General features: G+C 42.8%; 1 protein-coding gene across 4 annotated transcripts in view; it reads left to right on the forward strand.

Moving 5' to 3' along the window:
• Window positions 1-15,189, forward strand: part of LOC138764854 (uncharacterized) — a 100,518-nt gene that overhangs the window by 81,089 nt on the left and 4,240 nt on the right. For all 4 annotated transcript variants that reach the window (XM_069941208.1, XM_069941211.1, XM_069941210.1 and 1 more), the window contains exons 34-38: window positions 4,707-4,836; window positions 5,787-5,868; window positions 8,310-8,424; window positions 10,319-10,420; window positions 15,093-15,169. In XM_069941208.1, coding sequence (XP_069797309.1) covers window positions 4,707-4,836; window positions 5,787-5,868; window positions 8,310-8,424; window positions 10,319-10,420; window positions 15,093-15,169 — 506 coding nt within the window. The remainder of the gene's footprint in view (window positions 1-4,706; window positions 4,837-5,786; window positions 5,869-8,309; window positions 8,425-10,318; window positions 10,421-15,092; window positions 15,170-15,189) is intronic.

The raw sequence follows: 15,189 nt of genomic DNA on the forward strand, positions 1-15,189 counted from the left end.
TATTAAAATCATATATCAACCATATATCTGTTATACAAAAAAAATCATAATTAATAATACATAAATACAGAATTTCCATTAATACCAAGTTTCCTTTATAATTCATTGAGAGAACAAAAACATCCCTTAGAAAAACAATCAGATAAACTTTTTATTCCCTTCCCCTCCCCTTATATAAAAAAGAAAAAAAGAAGAAAAAAGTTCAAACTCTTATAAAATTCTCCATATTCTTCATTTATAACATATTCAAAAATCTCTATCGAAATTAACTTAATTTTATTAAACTCTTCTCCCTCAATGTATTTGTACTTGGTTTTCTTCTTTTTTCTTCTTATCACCTTTCCCCTCATCTTCCTCTTCATCTAATTCAACATCCTCAATTTTTGACTTATTATCTTCTGTGACATCATCCTCTTAAAAAAGAGAGAAAAAAGAGAAAAAACACCCCCCCCCAAAAAGAGAGAAAAAAAGGAGAGAAAAAAACCTCCTAATTCCCTCTCAATTACAATCAGAAAACAAAAAGAGTTAAAAAAATGTATTTATTTAAAAAAATAATAAAGAAAAATCCTTCACTTCTTAACCCGAAAATTAAAAAGAAAAAAAAACAGGTCGGAGGTCACGACTACCTCCTCCTGTTTAAACCGCCCAAAGTGGTAACTCCCCCAAAATATTGGGTGTGAGATAACTCACAGGTAGTTGATGACTTCTGAAAACTAGTGCCCACCCAGTTCCCTCTCCCAACTCCCATTTCATTAAACTATCATCATTATTTAAACTATTTAAACTCTTCTCAAAAAAAAGATAAAAGATTTATTTTTTTAAATCAACGTTACCACTTCGGTCACCATTGCTTCCATTTCTTTTAAAAATCTGGATCCCACCTTACATCTCTACTCTCTTTGGAGACCTTGAAAGACTACATCGTTCCTGAAACTGCATGATTGGTAGAGACTGAGTAAAGTCCATAACCTCTTTAGGATTGTCAAAGAACTTTGGCTGATTTCCATCCTGAAAAATCTTCAGTACCGCAGAATACCTGAATGTTGCCTTATGTCTTTTTTTCCACAACCGTTCTTTCACAGAATTAAATTTGTGTTGTTGAAACATAATTTCTTGACTCAAATCTTGATAGAAGAAAACAGGATTATTCTGAACCATCAAAGGAGATCTATTTTGCTGGGCATTTCTAATAACCGTACGTAAAATTGTCTCTCTGTCACAATAGTTTAAACAACGGATCAGAACAGGTTTTGGATTCTGTCCTGAAAAAAATTTTCTCTTAAAACTCTATGAGCACGTTCCAGTATTAAACCTTCAGGGAATTTATCCTGTCCTAACACTCGTGGAATCCATTCAGTAAAAAATTTTCTTGGATCTGGTCCTTCTATGGCTTCTGGCAAACCAACAATTTTCACATTGTTCCATCTAGATTGATTCTCCAAATAATCAACCTTTTTTGCTAAATTTTTATTTTGGATCTGCAATGTTTCAATTATTCTATTTTCATCTTGCAGTTGATCCTGTACATCGACTAAACCTTGATCACACATTTTAAATCTTTCAATGGTTTCAAGCTTAAAAGCTCCATTAATGGCTTCCGCCATCGCATTAATCTTGGGAATAAACGGGTTCACAAAATTAGCTAAGTGACTCAATACAGAATATATCTTATCTTCAAGATCCTTAACAGACATTTCAACAGAAGTAGATTCAGGCGTAATGGGGTCTTGCTGTTCCTTAGAGACCACGGGATCTTCTGTCCCTTCCCTTAATTTAGTATCTTTTCTAGCAGTTTGACTTCGTATAAAAATCCCTCTCAAAGTCCCCCCAGCAATGCCAGGAGACTGAAGATCAGGGTTATCTTTAAGCCAAATCTCTTTAATCATCTTCACTGAATCGATGTCTGGAAAAACCGTTGTAATTGAAGATGCATTTTGCAGTGCCACCACTGTAGCAGTCGAATGACAGCTCTTTAACTCTACAGCTGGTGGCGCCCCAGCTGATTCAACTGTCAAAGTCTCAGTAACAGCACTCGCAGTGGCTGTTGTGTGAAATACTGGCACCCGGCCAGCTCTTTGTTCTGAAAGCTGCTGAGTGCGACCTTCAGAGAGCCTTACCGGTTTAAAATGGAGTTTCAATGCCGAATTCTGTACGTCTTCTTCTGGATCCATTCTACGCTGAGTCCTGGCTTCTTGTAAACAAGTAGGCTCAGGTAATTTCGGAAAATGTAGTTTTTTAACAGTCTGTTGATGTTTTCTTTTACCTTTTTTTTGCATATAAACCATTAGGTATTAATCCAGCACCTCTTATTATTTATAAACTTTTAAAAGAACTTTAACAGGCACTTAAAGACAAAACAATAAATCAGAGTCAGGAGAGGTATGGAAGGCACGTCTGTTCCCTACGCCATCTTGCCACGCCCCCCGCCCACCTAGTGATCTGACTGTACACTCCAAACACTGATCTTCCATCTTCCCAATCAGGCATCTTCCAAACACACTGCTGCAATCTGACTTTGTCCCCCTCTCCTACCTGAGAACCTTGTGAAGCCCCCCCCACTCTGGGCCTGTAACAACCTCATGACTCGCTGATCCTTCCCATCTCTGACGTGTCCTACTCCGGGCCTCTCTCCTGGATGGTTCATCCAACATCCTCATCTAAGTTCTGGATCTAACTTTGGGGACTCAGGTGCACAAAAAGTCATGTTTCATTTTGTGAGATCCACCTACTGGCATCTAATTCTTTTGACATTGGGTGGCACCAGCTCGAGAGAACAGTCCAAGTCCATTGTTTGTTAGCCTCATTGACCTACTGTTAGCATGAGTCATAACTGGTGATGCACTGGAAATGGAACCCATCAGAGGAACGTTGGATGGGATATTGTTCGTTTATTGGACAGGAAAGGCTTTAGTCATCACAGCCTGGTTCTCTTGGATAGCCAAGCAGGAGCCATACGCCTACCTAGCTAATTTCCCACTCATCGTGAATGCAGTGTGATGGAAAATAGGAATATCAGGCACAGATCTATTCACCTGTTCTACAGTAATACATTCCAATACTTATACTGGGGGTAGTTTTAATATTAAAGTTAGATCATTATCTAATGTTAACTCACTGACTAATGTTCTGTCTATTATTACCTTATTATCTATCTGTTAGCCCGTTATCTCATATTAGCATATTTAGTATCTAATATTAATCCAGTGTCTAATGTTAGTTTGCTGTCTGATGTTAACACTGTCCCATGGTAACATTATGTAATGTTAACTCATTGACTCATGTTAACTTGCTGTCGTCAGCTATTTGTCTAATGTTAACTCAAATTAAAGTTGATTATTATCTGACTGTAGATACACAACCTGATGAAACAGTGTTTCTTTGGACCATGGTGCACCCGAAAACATAATACCTGATAATCACAGATATACATTGTGTATATAAAGCTGACCGGAGCTAGGCTCCTCCTTCTCACCTAGGCTTGCACAGAGGCAAGACCTAGCTCAATATATTAGTCTTTTAAAACTAGCGTTTAACTTGCACTCTGTCTCGTGTGGTAGATGTTAGTCACATACATAAAGATACCATTTAAAATAAATATATTTAAATATTTTGGGATTATTCCCCAGCCTGGCAGTCCTGATTTTCATGCTCCTTGTAGTGAGTGAAAGATACTCTGTGCTGGATGGAAAGGATCCTCTTATCCTCTACAATTCTTTGAAGCCATTTAAGCAGCTCTCCTGTAAATGTCATCGATATTTGCACGTAGCTGTTTGGTTGGATGCGAATTGTATTTCATTGGCTTTGTATTTTACTGGTACAATAACAATAAAGTTGAATCTAATCAATAGAGGAAAGGGAGACCCCAGTGATCTTCTCAACCCTTTTGAAGATTCTCTGCATTGACCTGGTCCGATGCTTTGCACCTACCATCCCTCACAGGATGCAGCCCAGACAGGATACTCTCAATTGTACTCCTGTTAAAAAGATGTCAAGATGAGGACCAGTAACCCTGCCCTCTTCAACTTCCCAAGGGAGTGTAGGCACTCCTGTGCCTTCCTGACTAATGGAATGTTGAGTGTCGAGGATAGGTCCTCCTTTATATACACACCAACTCTCAACTCTCTCCACGACGGAACCATTGATATGTAATGGAGGATAGTTGACTTTGTCCTCTCCTCCTGAAGTTCACAATCATTGACTAATGTTTGTTCACTGTCCAATGTTAGCTTCCTGTCCGTTGTTGGCTCAGTGCCTGTAAGTGTGGTGCGTAGAATTAGCACTCTTCTGAATTCCCACTGGCAGACTGTCTATGATCAGTGTATCTGAGCAGTTTATGCAGTGTTTGTTTTCATTCATGGATCATTAGGTAATTATATTAACCTATACCCATACGTGAGTCAACCTGAACAACATTTGGGTATAGGCTGATAAATGGTGAGGAACATCCATGTCACACATTGCTACTTCACATGGGAGAGAGTTTCCCTCTCTCTCCTCACTATATCCATTTGACAGTCAATGGCAGGATCACCTGGGGTCGGGACGGTGGGGTTCTTTTGCTGGTTAGGAGAATGCCTCCGAGACTGTTGTATCAGTTGAAGAAATGCCCAACCTGTCAGCCCTTCAGTTTCCCCAAATATGCAATGATTCCGAGTGACTCGGACACGTCTTCCCCATTCACTAACGCTTTTACCTCCCTTCCGCAGGTGGACAGTTCCAAGGATCCTGACCAAGTGTACAACATTATGTTTGTTGGGAATACCAATGCTGGGAAAACATCCTTCATCCAACATTTCTGTGATGGTAATTTCCAGCTGGAATTGCCTTCCACTATAGGTATGGAACATCATTCAAGGCGGACGGTTTAAAGTGTGTCACCACAGTTTGTAGGAAGAAACCCTATCGGGTACCCTGGATGGCCCCACATGCATTTACTCAGGTTAAATCACAAGAAATGGTTTCACTGAAACTCATCTCACACAAATATTCTGTTCATATTTCCCCTCCAAATGAGTAAGTAATTTTAAACAGACTTATTTTTTCATCTTATCCTAGTTTGAGATGACATACTTGGCCAACAGGATCTCTTTATTTTGTGTGTTGTGACTGGGCTGAGATAGACACGAGCACTTTAATGAATGAGTGGTAGGCAGGTACCAGCGTGCTTGGATCTGAACCCACTCTATTCTGACTCAGAGTTAAGATGAAACTCTGGATTTAATGGGCATCTGCATGCTGTATTTAAACCGTAAAGTCTGTGGACTCTGTGATTATAGTGCAATACAAAGGTATGGTCAAGAAACTCACCAGGTCATGTAGCATCTATAGGGATTAAAGGATAACCAATGTTTTGGGTCGGAGCCCTTCGCCAAGGTACGAGCAAAAAGCAGACAGGTGCTGGAATTAAAAAACAGTGCTGGGAGGAGAGGAGGGGGCAGGGGAAGAGAACAAGCTAAGACTCTTCCTTTCCTTCTCATTCAGAGAGCTACCCTTTCCCCCATCACCTCAGTATTCTTTTCTACCATCCCACCTATATCCACCTCTGACCTCTTACCTGTTAGCCTGCGCTCCACCATACCTAAAAAACAGCTAAGGCCAAAAATGTTGATGACCCTTTTCTTCCTATATGCGCTGCATGACCTTTTATGTTTCTCCAGCACTTTTGTGTATTTACACAATGTATTTTCAGACCAATCACTTCCAGATAAGACGTTCCTTCAGGACAGGAGGTGTGAAGCTGACATCTCTGTTCATTGCCCAGCTAATCCATTCTCCCATCATTGCAGGGATAGACTATCGAGTGAAGACGCTGATGGTGGAGAACAGGTACATCGCCCTCCAAGTGTGGGACACTGCAGGTCAGGAGCGGTAAGTAAGGGCTTCAACAGGAGACAGATGCCACTGGCTGTCTCATTAAAAAGTCAAGATGCAGAGCAAAAGATTGGTAATCTTACATCATGTCAGAGTGTCACTGATAGAGAGAGCTGGAGAAAAAGAGAAAGAATCAGAAAGGGAGAGAAAGAAAGAGGAAAGGAGAGAAAAAAAGACAGGAAGATGGAAAGAGGGGGACAGAGACTGTGTGTGTGTGTTCATTCATGTGTGTGTTTATTCGTGTGTGTAGGTGTATTTGTGATTTATGTGCATTTGTGGTGTGTGTTTGTTTGTAGAGTTTGTGATGTTTGCATTTGTGTGAGTGGTGTGTGTAGTGGTCTGTGTTTGTGGTTGTGATGCACGTATGCAGTGCATGTGTGTGTGCATTTGAGATGTATGTGTATGGTGGGTGGGTGTGTCACGTGTATGTACTTTTGCATTTGTGGTGTGAGTATGGTGTGTGTTTGTGATGTGTGTGTGATTTTGTAGTGAGTGTGTTTCTGGTGTTTCCATGTGTGTATTTGTGGTGTGTATGTGTGTGTGTGTATATATGTGTGTGTGTGTATATATATATATATATATATATGTATGTGTGTGTGTGTGTGTGTGTGTGTGTGTATATATATATATATGTGTGTCTGTATATATGTGTGTGTGTATGTATATATGTGTGTGTGTATATGTGTGGGGAGGGGGGATTGTTGTGTGTGTGTGTATGTGGCGATAGTTTCTGTATATTTGTGTTATGAGTGTATGGTGTGTGAGTTTGTAGCATGAGTAAGTGCACATGTGAGTTTGTTTGTGGTGTGTCCATGTGTGTATTAATAGTGTACTGTACTCTATGTGTGTGGGGGGGTGTGGTGGGGGGGCTTGTGGTTTATGTATGAGTGTGTGTGGGCAGTGAATGTGTATTTGTGGTATGTGTGTGTTTGTGGTGTGAGTTTATTTTGTGTGTGTGTGTTTGTGAGTTTGTGTTGTGTGTGTATTTGTGGCATGTGCGTAGTGTGTGTTAGTGGTGCACATAGGGAAAGGTGGCGGAGGGGGGAGGACGGAGGGGAGAGGAGGGAGGGGGCTAATGGAAAACAGAGGGGGCTAAAGGAAGTGTATAAAAGTGCAGGTCAAAGGCCTACAATGTGTACATGGCTTTCTTTCATAGCTCATTTCGCTACACACTCACCTTTATTGGTTAAGGAGTGCAGAATAGGGAGGTCAGAACCAGTAGTGAGGCTACAGTTCTTGCCAGCCCATTGTTTGAATGGTGTGATATCTCTGAGAAGGGAGGTCACACAAGAACTTCTATAACACGAGGCTCCAATCACACAGGGCATTGGAGCACTCAAAATGGTGGTGAGATTATCAAGGCTGGAAAATATGTTATGAGGGAAGTCAGCATACAGGATGAAAATTGAAAACTTGGATGAATGGTGTATCAACAACAACCTTGTAGTCAATGTCACCAAAACCAAGGAGTTGATTAAGGACTTCAGGAGGTGAAAACCAGAGATGAACGATTCCGTGATCATCAGGGGATCAGAGGTGGAGAGGCTGAGCAAATTTAAGTTCTTAGGAGTCACTATCTTGAAGGTTCTTTCCTGGACCCAACATACCAATGGCACCATGAAGAAAGCACATCAGCACCTCTGCTTCCTCAGGAGTTTGCAGAAGTTTGGTATGACGTTGGAAACCCTGGTAAATTTCTACCAATGTGTGATGGAAAGCATGCTGACCAGCTGCATCACTGTCTGGTGTGGGGGCACCACTACCCCTGAGCGTAAAGTCCTACAAAAGGTAGTGGACACAGCCCAGGATATAACCCTCTCCACCACTGAGAACATCTACAGGGAACACTGCCGTCGAGAACAGCAGCCATCGTCAATGATCCACATCACTCAGCACACGCTCTGTTCTTGCTGCAACCATCAGGAAAGAGGTATAGATGCCACAAGACTCGCACCACCAGGTTCAGGAACAGCAGCTACCCCTCCACCATCAGACTCCTCAAGGACAAACTCAATCAGGGACTCATTTAAGGACTCTTAATTTTGCACTTTATTGATTTTTTTTCCTCTCTGTATTGCACAGTCAGTTTATTTACTTTTCTTTATTTATTTACATGTGTGGTTGAGTACAGTTTTTTTGGCACTACTAATAAGTGGTAATTCTGTCTTGCCCACGGGAAAAAAGATCTTAGGGTTGTATGTGATTTCATGTATGTTCTCTGATAGTAAATCTGAAATCTGAGACTGATAAAGGTGGGATTATTTTATTTGGAATCAGGAGATTTAACTAATCATCGACAGTTCTGCAAAAAGTCTCCATGGGGTGTCAATTTTAATGGAGGGACACATGATCCTCCCCATCTAATCCCATCAGTCCTTGGATAGTCAGGTGTCTCACCCACGGCACTTTTTTGATGTCATTTTGCCATAACCTCACAGGTTCCACAGCTTGACCAAGCAGTTCTTCAGGAAGGCTGACGGGGTTGTGGTGATGTACGATGTTGGATCCCTGAGCTCGTTTAAGGAGGTGCGCTACTGGATGTCCTGCATCAAGGTAAGGAATACTGTCCTTTCTTTGCCTCGAGAAATGACTTGGCTCAGATGTCAAAGCCCAGAACAAGTTCTCAAAGATTCAATGTGATACAAGTGTCTTCCTCTGCTCATTGAGGTTCATTCAGAACCATGGCTGAGGGAGGTTTGAGGCTTGCAATGGCAATGTTGGGTGCACAATCCAACATCCATTTATATAGTGCCTTAAGTATCAAGCAACATTTAATGCAAGAGGTGTTGTGAGGGCAGGTGACTAAATGTTTTGTCAAAGAAGTATCCAGGAGATTGTTGTCCCATGTGCTTCAATGACACGGCTGTGGAACAGGATAGTCAGGTCAGGCCTTATTTTTCATATTTTTTGATTTGCAATGTGTTAGAAGCCAATTCTGGCTATTTAAACCCGTGTCACCCAATTGACCTACGGGCCTGTACATTTTGGAGGGTGGGAGGAAACTGGAGCATACAGGGAAAACCCACACAGACACAGGGAGAACATACAAACTCCTTATAGACAGCGCTGATTCGAACCTGAGTTGCTGGCACTGTGATAACGTTGCACTAACCTCTGGTTTATCCATGCCGCCCGAATATACGTAGCAGATAGATTGAGACGAATAAGGAGGGATGAGTTACCCTGAACTTTATCAAAACCACAGAGGATTGAGTTGTAGAGGCTTACGGCAGAGAAACATGCCCTTTGGCCCATCACGGTCCATGCCAACCATCAAGGAACTTGCTTGATGCTAATCTCATTCACCAGTTCTTCATCTATAGCCTTTGTCCTTGACGATTCAGGTGCTTGTCCAGGCACCTATCAGATGATGTGGGAACACCTACCTCTATCGCTACACTTGGGCAGGATGTTTCTGAAATTAAAGTAAACCAGGACTGGGCAAATGCTGGAAAAGAGGAGCAACACACAAGGTGCTGAGGAACTCAACGGGTCCAGCAGCATCCGTGGAAGGTGATATAAAGTGTTTGCTTCAGTCTCCATGATATTGAGCTCCTGGAAACTGTGGTTGACCGGAATTGATATATCCAGCAGCATTCAGGAGAGTGAGAGAGATAGAGATTTGTTTAGACTGTATGGGAAGAAGTGAAAAGGTCCTGGCATCTTCAGTGCTGAGACAGTGAGGTATCATTGAAAGGGAAGGTATTAGAAATGAACCAGAGTGAGATGGTCACCACTCCAGCGCAATACTAATGGGTGTTCTGCATTGCCCATTGGGTGAGATATTTAACTCACCCAAAGGTAGGATTTTATGAAGAGTGTACTGGTTAAGCCCTCAGCAAATGATTACCATCATTTGGTTGATGGTAGGCTGGCTTGAAGAAAATGGCTGCAAGGTACCGAGGATTTAATGGGTATAGGAATTAAGTTCCGAAACTTTCAAAGACTAACTAGTTTATCTCAAATTGCTAGGTTTAAGATACACGTGACCAGGCTCTCACTCACTGGATGGAAACATCCCTTCACCTCCTCGACATTTCTTCTCTGTTCCTCTGTCTATTTCTTGCACTTTTTCTTACCCTCTCTCCACCTTTTCCTTTTCTTGCTACTTCTTCACTTTCTCCCCATCTTGGTGCCTTCTACATCTCTCTCATTCTCACTTACTATGGCATTTCACTCTTGGTATCCTTTCTTCTCTCTGTCTCTTCCTCCCCTCTCTCTCTTTCTTCCTCTTCAGCTACTTTGCTCCTTTTTCATGTTGATTTGTCTCTTTTTACATTCTCTCTCCCTCTCTGTTTCTTCTTCTTTTTGCTCCCTCTCTCCCTCTTTCTTTCCATGTTTATCTCCCTCCCTCTGTTTTCTGTTGTATCTCTCCCTCTATTCACGGCATCTCTTGTCCTTCCATCTCTCTCTGCTCTCACGCATCTCTTTTTCTCTCGCTCTTTAGGAAGCAGTGTCGGAGGAAGTTTGTATTCTCCTGCTGGGTAACAAGATTGATGTCTCTGCCCATCGTCAGGTTCACACAGTTCAGGGAGAACAGCTTGCTCAGGTTGGTTGAAACTGACAACTTCACTGCCATCCTAAAACCAAAGGAACATCAACACTGCATTGGTGAAGTTGTTGCCTCATTGCAAGGATTGAGATCCCATCACTGGTCTCAAGCAAGGAATGTGGGGAATTTATACAATTCAAGGTGGCTTCATAGCATAATGGAGACATACATCATGGAGCAGACCCTTAGGCCCAACACTTCCATGCTGATCAAGTTGACATTCTGGGCTGGTCCTACTTGCCTGCATTAGGACCATGTCCTTCTAAACCCTTGCTATCTGTCCAAATGTACTTTGCACATCATAATTGCACCTGATTCTGGATCTCTCTCGCAGCTTATTCCAGATACAGACCACCCTCTGTAAAAAGATTGCCCCTCAGCTCCTTAAATCTCTCTCCTCCCATCTCAATCTATCCCCTCTAGCTCTGGAATTATCTTCCCTGGGGAAAAAGTCTGTGAGCTTTCATTTCATTCAATGCCCCTCTGCGCTGTCTCAACCGCCAACCACGCACCCTGTTTAAAGTGGAGCCCCCAGGTTCCCCTCAGAGTAAGTGGACACTCTCACCTTATCCTGAAGCCATTCTCCTTCCAATTGAAGTGACCAATGACTAAGAGTGGGTCGGGATGATCTCTGCTAAGGGAGTGCTCACTCAACCCATCATACGTGAGTCTGTAATGGTGCATGATGACTTTGATAAACCTGGTTCATTGGTTATTATTGGTGGAAGGAATGTCTCCAGGTAACCTGGTGCATTGGGTATTATTGGTGGAAGGAATGTCTCCAGGCAACTTGGTGCATGGGGTATCATGGTGGAAGGAATGTCTCCAGGTAACCTGATGCATTGGGTATTATTGGTGGAAGAAATGTCTCCAGGTAACTTGGTGTATTGGGTATTATTGGAGGAAGGAATGTCTCCAGGTATCCTGGTGCATTGGGCATTATTGGTGGAAGGAATGTCTCCAGGTATCCTGGTTTATTAGGTATTATTGATGGAAGGAATGTCTCCAGGTAACCTGGTTCATTGGGTATTATTGGTGGAAGGAATGTCTCCAGGCAACTTGGTGCATGGGGTATTATTGGTGGAAGGAATGTCTCCAGGTAACCTGATGCATTGGGTATTATTGGTGGAAGGAATGTCTCCAGGTAACCTGGTACATGGGTATTATTGGTGGAAGAAATGGCTCCAGGTAACTTGGTGTATTGGGTATTATTGGAGGAAGGAATGTCTCCAGGTATCCTGGTGCATTGGGTATTATTGGTGGAAGGAATGTCTCCAGGTAACATGGTGCATTGGGTATTATTGGTGGAAGAGATATCTCCAGGTAACATGGTGCATGGGTATTATTGGTGGAAGGGATGTCTCCAAATCACCCTGTCCATCAGGTATTATAAATGGAAAGGAATCTCCAGGTATCCTGAATACATTAGGTATTTATTTGTAGAAGAGATGTCTATAGGTAACCTAGTGCTTTAGGTGCTATGGATGGAAGGGATACCTCATATGAACTGAGGGCAAGGCTACTCTACCAGAGACAAATCTCAGTTGTTTGCTACACTGAGACCTAGCTAACAGAAAACACACCAGACTCTGATATCCGACTAGGCAGTTTCACCATCCACATACTGGATCAGAACTCGGATTTTGGAAAAGGGAGGGGGGTGTGTGCTTTTTCGTTAATGCTGGGTAGTGCACGAACACTAGAGTTATGTCAACCTCCTGCTCTACTGCCTTAGAGTAGATCTCAATTAAATGCAGACCCTTCTATTTAACCCAAGAGTTCTCATCTGTGTTTCTCACTAGAATTTACATCCCTCCCAATGCCGATTACAAACAGGCACTCGCTGAGCGGCATGATGTGGTCAGTAAACAAGAGACAGCCCAGCCTGACATACTGCAAATCTTAGTCGTTGACTTGAACCCTGCCTAACTACCACCAGCATGTAACGTGCTGTATCGGAGGTCTCAGCACACTTGATCACTGAGATAAGGAAGGCCTACCATTCTTTCCCGAGACCGCACTTTGGCAAGTCTGATCACCTGGCTTTGCTTCTGTCTTCATACAGACAAAGCCAAAAAGAGAGGCTCCGGAGGTCAGGACAGCTAGAAGGTGGTCACAGGAGGCTGAAGAATGATTACAGGACTTCCTCAAGTCAGTGGATTGGGCGGTGTTCAAGGACTCTGATGAGAATCGTAACGAGTACACCTAAGCTGTCACAGACTTTATCGAAACAGCTGTGGATGAGTGTGTCATCCACCCAATCATTCAGGACTTTCCCCAACCACAAGCCCTGGATGAACAATGAAACCCGGAACCTGCTGAGATCCCAATCACAGGTATTTAAGTCCGGAGATCCAGATCAGCACAGCAGGAATAAGCATGACCTGCGGAAGGCTATCTCCTAGACAAAATGGAGACTTAGGATGAAAATGGAATCAGCCCGACAGCTGCGGGAGGGACTAAATGCCAGCCTGTTACAAAAGCAAATCTGTTAAAGTAGCTGATAGCAAAGCTTCTCTACCAGAGGAACTCGATGCCTGATTTGACAACAGTAACAATGAAGACCAACCCCTCTGCACCCTGACGATCCCACCCTGTCCGTATCTGAGGATGATGTATACGTTGCCTTCAGGAGAGTGAATCCAAGGAAAGCATCTGGGACGGATGGAGTACCTGGCTGAATACTAAAGATCTGGGCTGATCAACTTACCAAGGTATTCATGGATATCTTCAATATCTCACTCCAGCAGGTCGTGGTACTCACCTGTTTCAAACAGGCATCAATCATACCGGTGCCCAAGAAGAGTGCAGTAACCTTCTTAGTGACTATTGACCAGTACCATTTACATCAACAGCAATGAAGTGTTTTGAAAGGCTGGTGTTGAAGAATATTAGCTCCTGTCTGAGCGATGACATGAATCTATTCCATTTCACCCATCGAGGCAACAGGTCTATGGTGGATGCCATTTCACTGGCTCTACAAAAAGCCCTGGATCACCTGGACACCAAAGATGTATTCATCAGGATGTTCTTTATTGACTACAGTTTAGCATTTAACACCATCATCCCCTCAAAACAGATAAGCAAACTTCAAGACCTGGGATTCAACACCCCACTGTGTAATTGGATCATGGGTTTCCTCTCCTCCAGACTTCAATCAGTGAGGATTGGTAAGAACTTCTCCTCCATGATCTCCATCAGTACCGGAGCACCACAGGGATGTGTTCTTAGCCCCCTCCTTTACTCACTTTACATCTACGACTGTGTAGCTTGGTATGACAGTAACACCATCTACAAATGCACTGATGATACCACTGTAGTGGGTTATATAAAAAAAGGGCAATAAGTCAGCACACAGGAGGGAGATTGAAAACTTGGCTGAATGGGGCACCAACAACAACCTCACACTCAATGTCACCGAAACGAAGGAGCTGATTGTAGACTTCAGGAAAGGAAAACCAAAGGTGTACAATCCAATGATCATTGGGGGGATCAGAGGTGGAGAGGGTGAGCACATTTAGGTTCTTGGGAGTCACTATCTCGGAGGATCTTTCCTGGACCCAACACATCAATGGCATCGTGAAGAAGGCACATCAGCGCCTCCACTTCCTCAGCAGTTTGTGGGGCTTTGGTGTGACATTAAAAATCCTGGCAAACTTCTACAGAGGTGTAGTGGAAAGTGTGCTGACTGACTGCATCATGGTCTGGTATGGGGACACCCATACCCCTGGGCATAAAGTCCTGCAAAAGGTAGTGGGCACAGCCCAGGACATTACAGACAAAACCCTCCCCACTATTGAGTACATCTACAGGGATCATTGTTGGGGAGCAGCAGTAATCATCAAAGACCCTCACCACCCAGCTCTGTTCTCGCTGCTGCCATCAGGAAAGAGGTCTAGGGGCCACAAGACTCGCACCCCCAGGTTCAGGAACAGCTGCTCTCCCTCCACCATCAGACTCCTCAACATCAAACTCAATCAGGGGCTCATTTAAGGACTCGTACTTGTGCACTTTATGGATTTTCTTTGCTCTTCCTATATTGCACAGTTTGTTTATATTTGTCATCTGTTTACAGATCTTTTGATTGTTTACATGTTTACACTGTGTACAGTTTATTTCTGCATTACCAATTAGTGGTAATTTTGCCGCTGGAAAAAGGAATCTCAGGGTTGTATGTGAAGGTCATATATGTACACTGACAATAAATCTGAATCTGAAAGGTATCCTAGTGCAATAGTTATTATTGGTGGAAGAGATAGCTACAGGTAACCTAGTGCATTAGGTATTATTGATGGAAGGGATACCTCTAGGTAACCCGGTGCAATGGGTATTACTGGTGGATGAGTTGTCTACAGGTAACCTGGTGAATTAGGTGCTATTAATGGAAGGGATACCTTCAGGCAAACTGGTGCAATGGGTATTATTGGTAGAAGAGATGTTTACAGGTAACCTGGTGCATTAGGTGTTATTGATGAAAGGGATATCTCCAGATAACCTGGTGTATGGGTATTATTGATGGAAGAGATGTCTACAAGTAACCTGGTGCATTAGGTATTATTAATAGAATAGAAGCCTTCAGGTAACCTGAGTGCTAGGTTGTGAAATAGTGATTGCAGTTAAATCTGCATGGTGTGGGATGTTCTTACCCTCTCTCTCTCTCTTGCTCCAGGAGTACAACATCCTCTTCTACGAATGCAGTGCCTGCACAGGTCACAATATCATTGCACCCATGATCCATCTCTTAAAGTAAGTGAAGCACAATGGGA

This window comes from Narcine bancroftii, chromosome 5 (assembly GCF_036971445.1).
Source record: "Narcine bancroftii isolate sNarBan1 chromosome 5, sNarBan1.hap1, whole genome shotgun sequence".
In the NCBI taxonomy this organism is placed as follows: Eukaryota; Metazoa; Chordata; class Chondrichthyes; order Torpediniformes; family Narcinidae; genus Narcine; species Narcine bancroftii.